Source organism: Mugil cephalus, chromosome 16 (genome assembly GCF_022458985.1).
Source record: "Mugil cephalus isolate CIBA_MC_2020 chromosome 16, CIBA_Mcephalus_1.1, whole genome shotgun sequence".
NCBI classification, from domain to species: Eukaryota; Metazoa; Chordata; class Actinopteri; order Mugiliformes; family Mugilidae; genus Mugil; species Mugil cephalus.
Window position 1 is genome coordinate 6269007 of NC_061785.1, and position 14365 is coordinate 6283371.

General features: G+C 40.8%; 2 protein-coding genes and 3 non-coding genes across 22 annotated transcripts in view; all 5 read right to left on the reverse strand.

Moving 5' to 3' along the window:
- LOC125022175 (calcium-activated potassium channel subunit alpha-1-like) overlaps positions 1-10439 on the reverse strand; it is a 100185-nt gene extending 89746 nt beyond the window's left edge. For 2 of the 14 annotated variants that reach the window (XM_047608566.1, XM_047608565.1), the window contains exon 1: positions 9430-10439. In XM_047608566.1, coding sequence (XP_047464522.1) covers positions 9430-9663 — 234 coding nt within the window. In that variant the 5' untranslated portion in view covers positions 9664-10439. The remainder of the gene's footprint in view (positions 1-9429) is intronic. The other 12 variants (XM_047608573.1, XM_047608572.1, XM_047608575.1 and 9 more) reach the window with 10 other exon arrangements.
- On the reverse strand, positions 4879-4950 carry trnaq-cug. Its single transcript has one exon. It is a non-coding gene; the product is annotated as a tRNA-Gln (tRNA).
- trnaq-cug lies at positions 5679-5750 on the reverse strand. Its single transcript has one exon. It is a non-coding gene; the product is annotated as a tRNA-Gln (tRNA).
- On the reverse strand, positions 6725-6796 carry trnaq-cug. Its single transcript has one exon. It is a non-coding gene; the product is annotated as a tRNA-Gln (tRNA).
- Positions 10440-10995: 556 nt separating the features above from the next.
- LOC125022859 (disks large homolog 5-like) overlaps positions 10996-14365 on the reverse strand; it is a 37445-nt gene continuing 34075 nt past the window's right edge. For all 5 annotated transcript variants that reach the window (XM_047609808.1, XM_047609807.1, XM_047609809.1 and 2 more), the window contains 2 exons: positions 13573-13682; positions 10996-12038 (listed from right to left, as the gene is read on the reverse strand). In XM_047609808.1, the coding sequence (XP_047465764.1) occupies positions 11935-12038; positions 13573-13682 (214 nt within the window). In that variant the 3' untranslated portion in view covers positions 10996-11934. The remainder of the gene's footprint in view (positions 12039-13572; positions 13683-14365) is intronic.

Consider the following 14365-nt stretch of genomic DNA (forward strand, 5'->3'; position numbering starts at 1 on the left):
CACATATTTTTCAAAACTACTTCAAGTTCAAAGATGATACTTATTTTTTTATACTTCTTAGGTCCTACTAATCCCAAATACCAAAGAATCTTAAGCTTATCTTAAAAAAAATAACATGGAAACAAATGCTTTGGTTCCCAGGAGGATAAGGAGCATGAAGCTGTAGGGCTGTTAGACTCCTGGCGAAAAGAGGCAGAATAGTTCCATTCACATCTCAGTTGCCTGGAGAAAGCAGAATGAGGGCTAGGAAAGGCCACGTTGTCCTCAAAGTGCACTCAAAATGTTTATAGAAGTAAAAAGCATCGGCATACTCTCTGTAAATCTTTCCTTCATGGTGTTTGTACACAAAAAGAGACAGAAGTACTGGAAATAATGGAAAAAGAGACACTGTCATATTTATTCTGGGAACAGTTTGAAAAGCTTTTTTGATTTTAGATTAGTACGCCTGTACTGATGCTGCCTCATTAGTTCCACGACGCAGGAGGCCTTGGAAGACAAAATGCTTGAGGTTCAAGTGGGAGCCGCCAGCTGGAAGTTGTGACAACATCGTTGCCAGGCAACTGTCGGCAACTAAAAGCCAGCGAAGCTAACAGTTAGCAAGCTAACGACCGTGTCACTTAATGAAGGAAATGTAAAAGAGTAATGAAAGGATGAGGCTGCGAGAAATAATTTAAGGAATAATATTTTCTCAGTAGTAGTTTAATCCTTGGGTTGAGCCCTAAATGATAACCAGAAGTTTTAAAATTGCATTCAAACATGTGTGAATTTTAACTTTTACGTTTTCCTGTGGTTCATCACAGTTCAAATTAGTTGCTTCACGTTTAAGTCAGTTTAGTGGTGGTGTAGATGAGCGCTATTTACATTTAACCCTCACATAACCTGAGCGACATTTTTGTCTATTTGGGCAACATTTTCCTCTTCATTTGGCTGCCATTTTGGCTGTGTCAGTGCATATGGCCATTTTTAATTTTTTTTTGTTTTACAACATGGTCTAATCTACTGCTAACAACAAACTTGCGAAATTCAAAAACAGGTTGTAAACATTTCATAAAACTGCTATAAACAACTTAAATGTATTAATTTTCTTTTTTTTTTTTTTTTTTTTTTTTTTTTTTTTTAATTTCTTTTTCAAACTCTCGAAAGGTTTTTCTGTATACATCTGTTGAACCACTTCAGCACTTTACAAAACTACCAAATGTTCAATCATTTTGAGGAAATTTAACAATTTAAATGACACTTTGATTACTTGAAGTCACTGTTGTTTTTTACGAAAAACAAAAACATGAAAAATTAGCTAGTTTCTATAAAATCCATGTTGGGGGGCTGGGGCATTTTTTTTGTTTTTTTTTTCAAATCAGTCCTGGATATGACCAAGATTATCAAAAAATATTGAAACCAACTGCATTATTTGTTTTTGTGTAGCATCAGATTTAAAATTTACTACCCTCTGAGGTAGTGGACAAAAATGTCCCATTAACTTCCATTACAATTACATTTTAAGCCATGACACAATAAAATCATTCATTCTGCAATATTAGGTTTTCATTTATGAGAACAAATGGTCAAATGTGTCATTGGTGTTCAACACTAAAATCAGCCATTTCCCTATAATAGGGCCTATGAATAAAATGTTATTTCATTCGTTTCTGAGCTTAGTGGCTTTTTTAAGGTGTTTAAGATGTGACTTCAAGTAATCAAACTGGCATTTTGGTAGTTTTGTAAAGTGCTGAAGTGGTTTAAGAGATTTTTGCAGAGAAAATCTGAAAAAAATATTAATCAGTTAAGTTTTTATAGCTGTATTTGGACATGGACGTTTTTGTCCACCAAGGTTACAAGAGGGTGGTAAGTTAAACAGATGCCTGAGGGTTAAGACACTCTCATTGAGCTACCTTCCTTTTGTTGATACATATTAAAGCTAAAAGTTACACAATGTGCTACTGTTTTTGCAGATATAAAGGTATAAAGTGTGTAGGAGTCCTCACGCTAAAAGCAACAATTCATACGGAACCATCTTCCTTTTTCTTCTTCTTAACACAACTAGATGTGACGTGCTGCGTTTATCCCACCGTGCACGTTCCTGTTTTAATGAATGACGTGACACGGGTTGTGTCGAGGGAGTCGACGGCCGTTAAGTGGCTTTAATTGGCATCACGCTGTTATTCTCCAGCACTTTAATGACCAAATCGGGGCAGAAAACGCGTTGGCTCTGGTACTTTCAATGCTGGTAAAAGCAGAGTTCAAAGAATAATGATTTGTGATTCATGACATACCTCTGTCCAATTAGTCTTTAAAGAGGTCGCACGGATGATTTCATCTTAAGGTCACACACAGGAAGATGCCTTTCAGAGTGAGGCTGAGGCGCTTTGGAGTTTTTGACATTTGAATCTTTAATTTCTTCCTGTGTGAAAAGCGTTGATTCATTTATAATAATTGGAAAAAAAAGTTTAGTTTTACTTCGTGTACGTCGAAAGGGTCGAACAACCTTCTGCTTTATCACTTTATTTGATGAGATAAAATTAGATGAGATGCATTTTTAATGGCAACAGACACCGAACAAAAAAGTAGAAGTAGTCATTACAGCCACTGCGACAGCACATCTCCCCCTTTGTCACTTTGATCAGTAGCCTGAGAACTCCAAATTTAGGTCCCATCATCGTGCCTAAATCTAGTCTCCCTGACAGCGCAGGACATTGATCAACACCGCTAGCCTATCCGCCATGATCATTTCTCAAAGGGTGAGAGCATTAAACTAGAATAGAACATGGGGCCTGTGACACAGTGGAATCAATTATTTAAAAATGCATTAATATGAACTTTAATGATGAACTCAGAGGAGGGAAAAGAAAAGAAAAAAAGAATTTCCTGAAATACGTTGGCTGTGAAAAGACGAACCATCTGGGTTAATGAATCACCGGTTGAACAAAAATAATTATTTAGTTAATATCTATGTGAATGTATAAACAGGAAGGAGGGAAGTAAACTCACCCTCCAGTCAGTAGCTAAACAGAGAGGATTTAAAATGAGGCAAAAGTTTAGACACGGCCGCAAAAACATGAGAGATTATGCAGCATCTGTGGTCAGCAGGTTAACGTATTCTTATAAAAATGAACATGCATTCGCACGTTGAACAAAATCAGTTCGTGCAAGACCCATCAACAGCGTCATCTTTTGTCTCTGTGGCCGACTAAAAGCATTGGTGCTAATCTGAGACCTGTTGGATCCCAGATGGTTCAGTGACGGCCAAGCTGCAACACGCTGCTTATATTATGTAACGTGAGGAGCTAATACTTGCTAATTACACGGCCAATTAAACACACATTACGAGGAATATACCGCCTTTCTTCACAAAGGAGTCCGACGAGCCAAACCGCAGAGAATATTAAGGGATTAAGAGTATCGTTAAATAAGTGATGCTGCCTTTAAGTGCTTCTTCTTCTTCTTTTTCTTCAGTGTTGCATTCAAGCGCCCCTGGCTGTAGCTAAAGTGACATGGACACGAAACCAAATTAGATTCTTGCATCAGAGAGTTGTTTCAGAGACACCGCTCGGTTTTAAAATAATTTACAAAAGCTGAAGCATTAGTATTCACTCTGCCCGACCTGTTGCCGTTGCACATATGCGTGAGAGACAGAGACAACAGCAAAGAGCCACTCGGCTATTCCAACTTTCTGACTCGTAATTACAAACGGTTTTCAATCATGAACACTCATCTCCTAATTACACTATTTTAGACGGCACTTAAAAACCCCCACGAGAGGAACTATCCATCTGAATCCTCCGGTCACCCTGCACCTCATTCACCTCACACACATATAAGGACTCTGAGTCACTGACGGAGGGTGCGTACGGCAAACTGACTGTGTATGATGATACCTTTGAAAAAAAAAGTAAAAAAATCCAACATCACGAAGTAAATACACAGATTTAGCATTACATTATGACCACTAATACTACTAATAACTAATAGTATTAGTGGTCAACTAATACTGTGTCGGTCTCCAAAGCAGAAACACATCAGAGAATGGACATGGGCCTTCTGAGGTTGTCATGTGGTGTCTTGTAACACAATGTTGTTAGCGGGGGGGCCTTTGGGTCCTATGTTTGAGGGGAGGGGCCTCTGTGTAGAAAAGAGGTGAGGCGTCCAGTGGGTTGTTTGACTGTGACATGTCAGTCCAAAACATTTGTTTTTTACTATCCCATCTTCCAACACGCTGTGGAGTACTATTAAACGCTACTGATGGTGTTGAGTTGCAGCCTGTTTTTATACAGGCTATACATATCTGCAGCTCACAGTATGTATATATGTGTTCAGGTCAATAACATGATTGATGTCATTGTTGCAAAGCTTTACTTTCTACTGCAGGGGTCCTCAACGTTTTTCAGGCCAAAGACCCAAAACTGATGGATTATGTAGGGACCCCCTACTTACTATGTGTTCTATATTAAACTCGCCTAGTGCTATTTAAGATACATTCTTGTCATCATTAAGCTATCCCTTATCCCTTTACTAACACATGTTGGATTCATGTTAATGTGTATTCAAAAAAATTTTAATTTGTTGTGGAAAATTTAAAAAATATATAAAAAATGTCCAATCAACCAAAGATTCGAAACCGTCTGCCAAAGTAAAGCCATGATCGCAAAGTTGAACATTTGGAAAGTAGTGAACTTACAAGCTGGCATAAATATGCACATTCTTCCTTAAGCATTGAAGATAGATGTCAACGTTGCCGAGAGAAGTGTAACCCTTATAATACAAGAAGGACACCTGTTGGTGCTCAAAGCGTGTCTTCCTCAAGGACACCTGAGCATGTGGCCCATTCACTAACCGTCTGGTTCGTGAACAACCTGCTCTACTTACCTACTGCCCCAAAAATCTAGGTCCCACCGAGATTTGAACTCGGATTGCTGGATTCAGAGTCCAGAGTGCTAACCATTACACCATGGAACCACGGTGAGGGTCTTTAGGTCCAATGGGTAGACCGGAGGAGTCCAATGAGTCATTGCAGGAAACTAGCTGCAGTTCACCAAGTGTGGGGAAAATACTTCACTAAAGATGGAGCCCATACTACCGTGACATGCCAACTAAAGTACTACTGCAATGCATCTGAAAAGACATCTAGTAGAGGAATGGTCCAAACCATCTCACAACTATCCCATCTTCCACTACTGATGGTGCTGAGTTGCAGCCTGTTTTTATACAGGCTATACGTAACTGGTGCTCACAGTATGCAGCACATGAGCTGTCTGTTGTCAGCATATGGATTCACATCAAGAATGTAGATTTCATTGTTGCAAAGCCTTACTTTCTACTGGGTTTTTATTATTGATGTCATCAAGACAGTAGCTAGTGTCCACTTGACTTACACCACATAATAAAGGACTGAAGTAATGCAACCCCTAATCTAGACTTCTACTTTAAAGGACGCAATAAATGCCCATTCGAAACCGTCTGCCAAAGTAAAGACATGATTGCATGTGCAAAAGTTATGAACTGACATAAATATGCATATTTCCTTAAGCATTGAAGACAAGCAGCAATATTGCCGAGAGGGGAGTGTAACCCTTATAATACAAGGTGGATACCTATTGGTGCCCAAAGCGTGTTCAGTGTCTCACTCAAGGACACCTTAGCATATGGCACATTCGCTAGCCTTCTGGTTCGTGAACAAAAAGTGAAGGTCCCACCAAGATTTGAACTCAGATTGCTGGATTCAGAGTCCAGAGTGCTAACCATTACACCATGGAACCCAACGCAACACCTTTCGGTCCAATGGGTCGAGGGGAGGAGTCCAGTGGGTCATTGCAGAAAACTAGCTGCAGTTCTGCAAGTGTGGGGAAAATACTTCACTAAAGATTGACCCTGTACTATCATGACATGTCAACTAAAGTACTACTGCAATGCATCTGAAAAGACATCTAGTAGAGGAACGGTCCAAACCATCTCACAAGTATCCCATCTTCCACTATCAATGGTGCTGAATTGCAGCCTGTTTTTATACAGGCTATACGTAACTGGTGCTCACAGTATGCAGCACATGTAATCCTTGAGCTGCACATGAGCTGTCTGGATTGACATCAAGAATGTAGATTTTTAAACACAGCCAGATTAACGCCCAATTGAACTAATGCAGGACTGATCTCACACAGATGGTGTCATAATGGCTGTGAGGTAGGACGTCTAGTTGCCTTAAATGTTTGGAAAATTATTTCAGGGGGATTACACCGTGGCACTCAGATAAACTGAGATAAACTTTCCTGGTGACAAAAATTGGACACGGCACCAATGTCTGAACTATGTGGCAGCAGAGAGACAAGCTCTGTGTGTCTGTGTGTCCCGACCTTTCAAACAAAGAAGTACCAATATTCATTCATACACATTCTCACTGGTGGGGGTAAGCTACTTTTTTGTAGCCACAGCTGCCCTGGGGCAGGCTCCTAGTGTGGCCTGTGGATTATCCAGGGGAACTGGGACATCATTTCTGACATTCACATCGAGAATGTAGATTTCATGAATATGCACATGACGTGACATGCCAACTAACATGCATGTTTCCTTAAGCATTGAAGATAGACGTCAACACGGCCATGAGAGAAGTGTAGCCCTTATAATACAAGGAGGATACCTGTTGGTGCTCAAAGTGTGTTCAGTGTCTTGCTCAAGAACACCTGAGCATGTGGCACATTAGCTAGCCGCTCTACCTACTGAGCTTCCCCAAAAGGGAAGGTCCCACCGAGATTTGAACTCGGATTGCTGGATTCAGAGTCCAGAGTGCTAACCATTACACCATGGAACCCTAGCGGAGGACTTCAGGTTCTATGCGTTGGGGCCTCTATAGTGGACAGTTTGGGTTCTAGTGAATTTGGAGGCCATTTCAACACCTTGTGTTGGTTTTTTGAGTTGTACCTAAAGCTTTGTTGTGTGTGTGTGTCTGTGCCACATCCAAAAGTTCCCCAGCAGAACTTTGAACTGTCACAAGATGGTCAATGCTATTTACTTCTCCTGTCAGTGGTCATAATGTTATGGCTGATCGGGTTACTCTTTCAGTATCGTGACCGAGCATCATATTGGTCAATGACACATTCGCTTTTGAACATCAGTCACCTGTTAGACGTGGTGTCAAACCGTTAAGGCGCATTCCTCCAATGAAAGTAGTTTGGCACATGACTGAGGAGCTGCCACAGCTCCTCAATTGTCCCAATGCGAGTACCGTGCCATTTACGAGGAACACAATTTCTTTCTCCACCCTAGACAGATAATAGCAGTCATTCATCAGAACCTCACAAATGACGAGTTTCATCGATTACCGCCAGACTGGGAAACCAGAGCCACGGAGATGGAGGCTCAGCCTCAGAGAAGTAAGAGCTGTCACAAAAGAGCAGGACCGAGCAGCGAATGCCCCGGAGAGAAGGGAAAACAAGCCGGGAAATCAAGAGTGGAGGAAACACATAATCAACTCCCTTCTATGAACAATGCACTGAAAGCTCCCTGTTTGGGCTGCTAATGATATGCACAGACCGGGAGGGGGTGGGGAGGTGTTTCTCCAACACAACCTGCCACATCTCACAGCCTAGACAACTGCATAACAGAGAGAGATTTACTCTTATAATGAAATCCTTTGCTTGCTAGTTGCTTAGCAACAAAAATCCTGATTCATATGGCACATACGGTATGCGCCTGACACTGCATTTCTGACACTTGGGAGGAAGGTTGATTCTCAGATGAGAGAAGGGAAAAAAAAAAAAAAAGGGTGCGAAGACGACGGGGCAGGAGTTAAGAAATGAACGCCAGGAGAGCAAAAGGCAAAGAGGGGGAGATTGGAAGTGAAAGGATGACCCGTCCCTGGCTAACTCCCACAGACTAGCACAACAGGTTGATGGAGCTCACCAGCTTCGCTTGCCAAAATGTGAACAAAAACACAGGATCTGACTGCTCTCTTGTATTCCCACGAGCTCTGTTCGACTCCGAAATGAACAACCACGTCCTGATTTGTGCTGCATTTCTCTTCGTTTGTGTAAATCTAAAAATAAAACTTGATAAAAGATGGTTTGAGATTCTGTAGTGAGGCCTGAAACTCTCAGCAGACACAGCTCCGGCTTTTCAAATGTGCAGTTTTGCAGGTTTTTCCCTTTCAGACATATTATGATAACTTCAAATGATTTAAATAGTTAGTCACAGATATTTGAGCTTACGCCATTCATGTTTTATGTTTTTCAGTTATTATCTGCAGGTTTAGATGTCTGTAGCATAGAAATGATACAGACGTCTCCCTTCTAAAAGGTCAGCACCACCCTGCATGGAGCCGTTGCCATTTTCTCCTCTTCCAACCCATCTGTCTGACTTCAGACTTCAGCATTTTAGTCCATCTCTGCCGAGGAAGGGTGCATGACGTGATACTTTACTGAAAAAGCACGAATTTTTAAACACAGCCAGATTAACGCCCAATTGAACTAATGCAGGACTGATCTCACACAGATGGTGTCATAATGGCTGTGAGGTAGGAAGTCTGGTTGCCTTAAATGTTTGGAAAATTATTTCAGGGGGATTACACCGTGGCACTCAGATAAACTGAGATAAACTTTCCTGGTGACAAAAATTGGACACGGCACCAATGTCTGAACCACGTGGCAGCAGAGAGACAAGCTCTGCGTATCCCGACCTTTGGATTCAAACAAAGAAGTATCGGCTTAAAGTTCACGTATAAAATAATGTTTCCACCTATTAAATGCGACATGTTTCTAAAGCGTCTGTGGGTTGATTGAAATAAGAAAAATATGTATATTTGTCTTCATCCAGATAAAATGGAAATGAACACAATTTAGTTTTCTCTATCCAGAAAGCATCTCTTGTTGCTCCGGATAATCCACAGTCACTAATTCTTCAATAGAGAGCAGTTCCAAAGCAAAATGCTCCTAGTATGGCCTGTGGATTATCCACGGGAACTGGGACATCATTTCTGACATAAGGCAGGTTACCGGAAATATATATATCAATTATATATATTATTTTTTTTATTTTTTTGTCCGCCCTGTCTTTTCAGCAGCACAGCTGAACTTCCACTCACTCGTTTTCAACTCAACCTAATAGAGGATGATTTACCAACAAGTGTCAACTGCACTTTTGCGTTTCCAAAGACGCCACCCTTCACTTTCTCAGCCTTCAGTCCCACAGCAAAAACCGTTCTGTGCAGCGGTATCACCTTGTTACTGTATGTGACATTAAGCCAGGAATAGCAGAGTGCATTATTCAGAGCCATGCACTGCGCTCTATGTGGATGAGGCCCTAACACAGATTTAATTACATGCCCATTCCATAAATCAAACCGGCTGGACGGACACACCGTTGTCACGCATTGGCTGCTGGACAAAAAAACCTCTCTGTGACGGATTTCATTGAGGAGCCGTGCTTCATGAAACAACCCTGACCTACCTTCTTCTTGGCGTTGCAGTGGCAGCACACAGTCCACAGGTATTTGAGAGTTCTCCACAACAGGATTATGAAGAGACCCCCAAAGAAAGTGACCATGGAGGAGGCGAGGAAAGCCCACCACATCCGCTGGCCGTTGCTGTCACAGGGCACATCTGGTGAAAACGGGATGATCACATTCATCTTGGACATGCTGATGGACGGGTCTGGGAAGTATTTCTCCCTGTTTTTCGGCATTACCGACTTTTTGGTCACCTGCCACCCCCCTCCCCCGAAACGAGCAATCAACTCAAGAGGGATTCAGGCGCGTTGGGCAACTCCAGCCAGCGCCCCCTGATGCCCCAGCGGCTCAGGCATGTTGAGTCAACCACCTTCCACTCCTCTGACTTCTCATGTGGCCTCGGCGTTTAAAGTTGAGACGATACGCAGGCAAGGGCGGCGCGATAATAATAAAAAATAAAAGTAAAAATATATTTATATATATATATATATAAAAAACTTCCTTTGAAATCAACACATCAGTCGTGCGTCTCACGATGCGCGTTCGGGGCTGCAAGTGCGCGTCATCCGTTCGGTCTGTGCGTAAAAATCACATTTAACTCCCCGAAAAAAAAAAAAAAAAAAAAAACTTGCGATTTACACGACAGTCCTTGTGACTAAAACTATATTTGGTTATTAAACCTATTAGACGCGATGTCCTCGTCAGTCCATGGATTCGCTCACTCCTCCACCTCAACAGCGCAGCTTTCAGCAGGTCCGCTACTTGAGCTCCGCACCGCGCACTGTTGAATGCGCTCCTCGCGTTAAAGGTCGCGGTTAGTCAAATAATTTACGGAGGTGTCGTTGGAAAAGGAGAGAGAGGGGAGAAAAAAAGATCTCGGTGATAATTCTCGCTCGCGGGCTCCCGCCTGTCACATCCATTTGTTGGAAGATGGCATCGCAGATTTACAGGTAGCGGGGGAGGAGCCATCAATAGCAGACGTCGATGCTTATCTGTCTGGTTATTTATAGTGACCGCTTCATTAATTTTTTATGATTGTAACTTTGTGGTCACAAGCCCCCCCTTACTTTGCAACTATTCCAATTTTAATATCGAGTAACATCAGAGGTGTGAATTTATATTCAAATTTCAAACAGGGCATTTCCATTATAGTTATAAACTAAGCAAGTTTTCACTTTTTTTTGTTTGTTTATCCTAAATTAAATGATTTACATTGGAATAGGCAGAAAAATACATATTTGGAAGTGAATAAACTTAAAATATGACACTTAAGTACTTCCTATGACAGAATCAACTTATTTCCACTCACATAGTAATATAAAACACACATATATAATATATAAATAATCTGAAGCTACATGGTTACGCTTTGTGGAGTATTTTCCTACACCAGGTAGCTGTGATAATAAAACATCTTACCAGTTTTAACCTGCAGTGGTCACCTGCTCCCCCTCGTGGACAATCAGTGGATTGCAACTTCCCTTGACTTAACACCAGCCTGCTATGTGTGAACTGAAGAAATGATGCAACTAGCCCTACACTAGAAGAGAAAACACAGACACCTTGGATTCCATTAAACGTACTCTGTTTTTTAATATTTTATAGAAATATTAAACTTCATTTGGAGACATAACGCGTCTCATCTGACTTGAAGATGAAATGTTGGCGATTTACGGAAAACTCGAGAGGTGCGTGCTCTTGTGTTGTAGCAGACAGCCAATCATACACCAGAAAAAAATATCCCTTCTTTAAAAAAAAAGAAAAAAAAAGAAATAATAATAATAATAAAAAATAAAAATCCACTTAACAAAGTGGAGCAATATTTGGCAGTACCAGTAGAACACATTGGACAGACTGGTGTTTGATTTATAATAGAAGCTGTGATGGTTATAAGTCCAAGAATGTAAAAAGTGATTAACAAATATATTTAGCTTGGCACAATACGCTTTGAGGACTGAAATGAAAAACGGTGACTTCAGACGGCAAAATAAAAACACTGTGACATAGTGTGAAGGAAGCAGGTTTGCCACAGTTTTCTCCTCTATAAATAAGAACATTAGCTGGAAAATAGCATCCTTCCTATTCACTAGACAACTACACTTGTAAAACAAAAAGGAAACATCTTTGATTTGATTAGATAAATTAAATGACATGAAAAGTACATATAAATATGGAGTTGTGAACAGAGTGGTCCGTTCTATATTCAACAATAAGGTCTTCAGTTTGCGTGGACGACGACTTCCTGTCTCCGATTCAAGGGACAAAGTTGAGATTAAAGACGTGCTACTGGGTATGAGGAAAAAGTACAACATTCAAGTATTAAATGCTAGTGTAAACAAATCTATCTGCAGTACAGTACATCACTATTGTAGTGAGGGAATATTTCATTATCATCATCAGTGCTGATATTGCTGTGATATGTGAAAAAGTACTGGACGTTAACCGTGGAGTCTGACGTGTACCGATTTACTGAGTTAAAAAAAAGACAAGAAAAAGTGGTGATGTTTCTATGAAGCTCCATCTGGAATCCACAGTACTTTACTCTGTTCCTGCTCCACAATGGTCAAGATCTGAGTGCAAATGTAGGAAACGCTGCCTCCTTGGACAACACCTGCAACACAGTGAGGGTGGGGGGTGGGGGGGTGGATACTGAGTGTTAAGTATGTAGGTCAGATGTGGTTCAGTTTTGTCTGTTTAAACATTTAGGGCTGCAACTGTAACTCTTCATTGTAGCCTAATCATTCTTTGATTAATTGATGACTCGCTCGTCTATAAAACACTGACAAAAAAAATCTAACATCTAACTCTACAGTTTCTCATCCCCGGCTCTGGGTTTCTCTGTAAATCCAACAGCAGTCATCAAAAGATGGAGCATGTTTCTGGACCTTTATGCTTTTATTTTGATAGGTGGCACTAGAGAGTGACAGGAAGTGATAGAGAGGGAGGGGCTGAGTTCATGGACTCAAGCATCCAATGAGTGAACTGGAAGAAAATCTGCTAGAGATTGTGCTGATATTGGGGAACCCTGATCAAAAATTAAAGGACACTGTTTTTTTTATTTTTTTGTAATGTCACTGGTTCAATCTCCACTATGTCCATGGCTGAGGCGCCTTGAGAAAGCACCAATGACTGTAGAAAAACCCATCGTGACGTCACTCACTGGATTCTGAATCTCGAAAATGAAGCCTGAAGTGGGCGGAGCCTGCGGTTGCCATGTTGGATGAGCTTTACTCCACCCACACATATTCCAAATATGGACGTGAGGGTCATGTCTGACGTTGGAACCCACCGACCCAATTCTCCGCTACCTGTTAGCTCAGGCTACCACCTGTCACTCAAAGCAGGAACGTCTTTAATTATGCAGAATTTTAACCCTTAATAAAAAAATAAATTAATGAGTTCACCATCATGTCGATGAATGTGAAATAAACATGAGACCAAATAATTTGTTATATTGGAAAGATGGTGTAGATTTGCCTTTTGGATAGTGCATCGATGATGCTGTGATTTTCCCCACAAAGTTACATTTCTTTAAACGCACATTGACACATATAGTAGGTAGGGGTCCCTACTTAATCTCTCCATCAGGGTGGGGGTCCTTGGCCTGAAAAAAGTTGAAGACCCCTGTTTTCTATTATTTGTGTTTCTAAATATATAAACGGGTCCGGGCATGAGATGGACTTTTATTTATGTCAGCTGATAATTAACGTTCTCGTCATTCTCATCATCTCGTGGCTTGTGTGCGGAAGCTGGCCGCACACCTCGCCCTGTAAGCTGGGATCAGTGTTGGTATGAGTTCATCGCCGAAGCCCTTCCCCATAACTCGCCTCCTTTTTATCTAGTCATTAATCAGCTGGACAGTTGGGGGTCTCAGACTGGCTGCTGCTCCAAATACCAAAGCTTCAACTCTAAATTTGTGAGAGGACACAAAGAAAGTGTGCTCCAAAAACTTCAGACAACCTATTTAAAAACCAAACCATGTTAAACTAAACTTTATCGTAGAGGACCAAATGTGAGCTGCAAGAAAGTAGAATATGGTTAATAACATATTAAGCCATGAAATGGGGCTAAAATTATCTATGGCATACACATGTGTACAGCTGTTGAAATAAATAAGTAAAATAATTCGGTAACTTTCCACCGACCTGTGAAGAAGCGGCTGTACTCCTGCTCCACTTTCTGTGCCGCCTCAAATTGCTCCTTGGAATGTTTCTGAGAGAGTTTATCCCGCAGGTACAAAGGGTCCTTCTGCTCTCTGAGGACACAACACCAGCACCAATCAGCATCCCAGACAAAACCTCACACACAGACTCATAACGAGGCACAATAACACAGAACCCATGAATCAATTCTTCACTGAGGGTTTCCTGCTCAAGATCTGAACATTGTGTTTGTACAAATCTAAGAATATAAACCTTAATATACTGTAGAAGACTGTGATGATCAGATGTTAAAGTCTGGAATCAGTTTGCACAAAAAAAGGTGTAAATTTTGATTTGATCTTTATTTTTGTTGAACCATCAACACATAAAAGTATGTAAGTGGCATCAGTTTCCAACAACAATTTTTTTCAGTGAGATGGATTAAGTACTGTTTTTGAATTATCATAGTGCTCATGTCACCTGCCTCAGAGACTACAGCTAAAAAATTAGCCAAGAGCCAGAAATGTTTGTTGATGTGCACTGTCTTTGTATATTTCAATAATCTAGTTCGAGAAGGGACAGGATGAAGCTTAGTTTTTCTCTATATCAGGTTATTACTCAAAAACAAAATGAAAATCATACATTATTTTGAAGTACTTGAAGATCACATTCCTCAAAGAACTCATATGGTGTCTATCCTGAAGTAAATGAAAAGGTTTTCTGGAAATTCTCCAACAACTAACCAGACAGGAGCCTCTTCTTGGCTACTTTAACGACAAAAATATAAACTCAATAG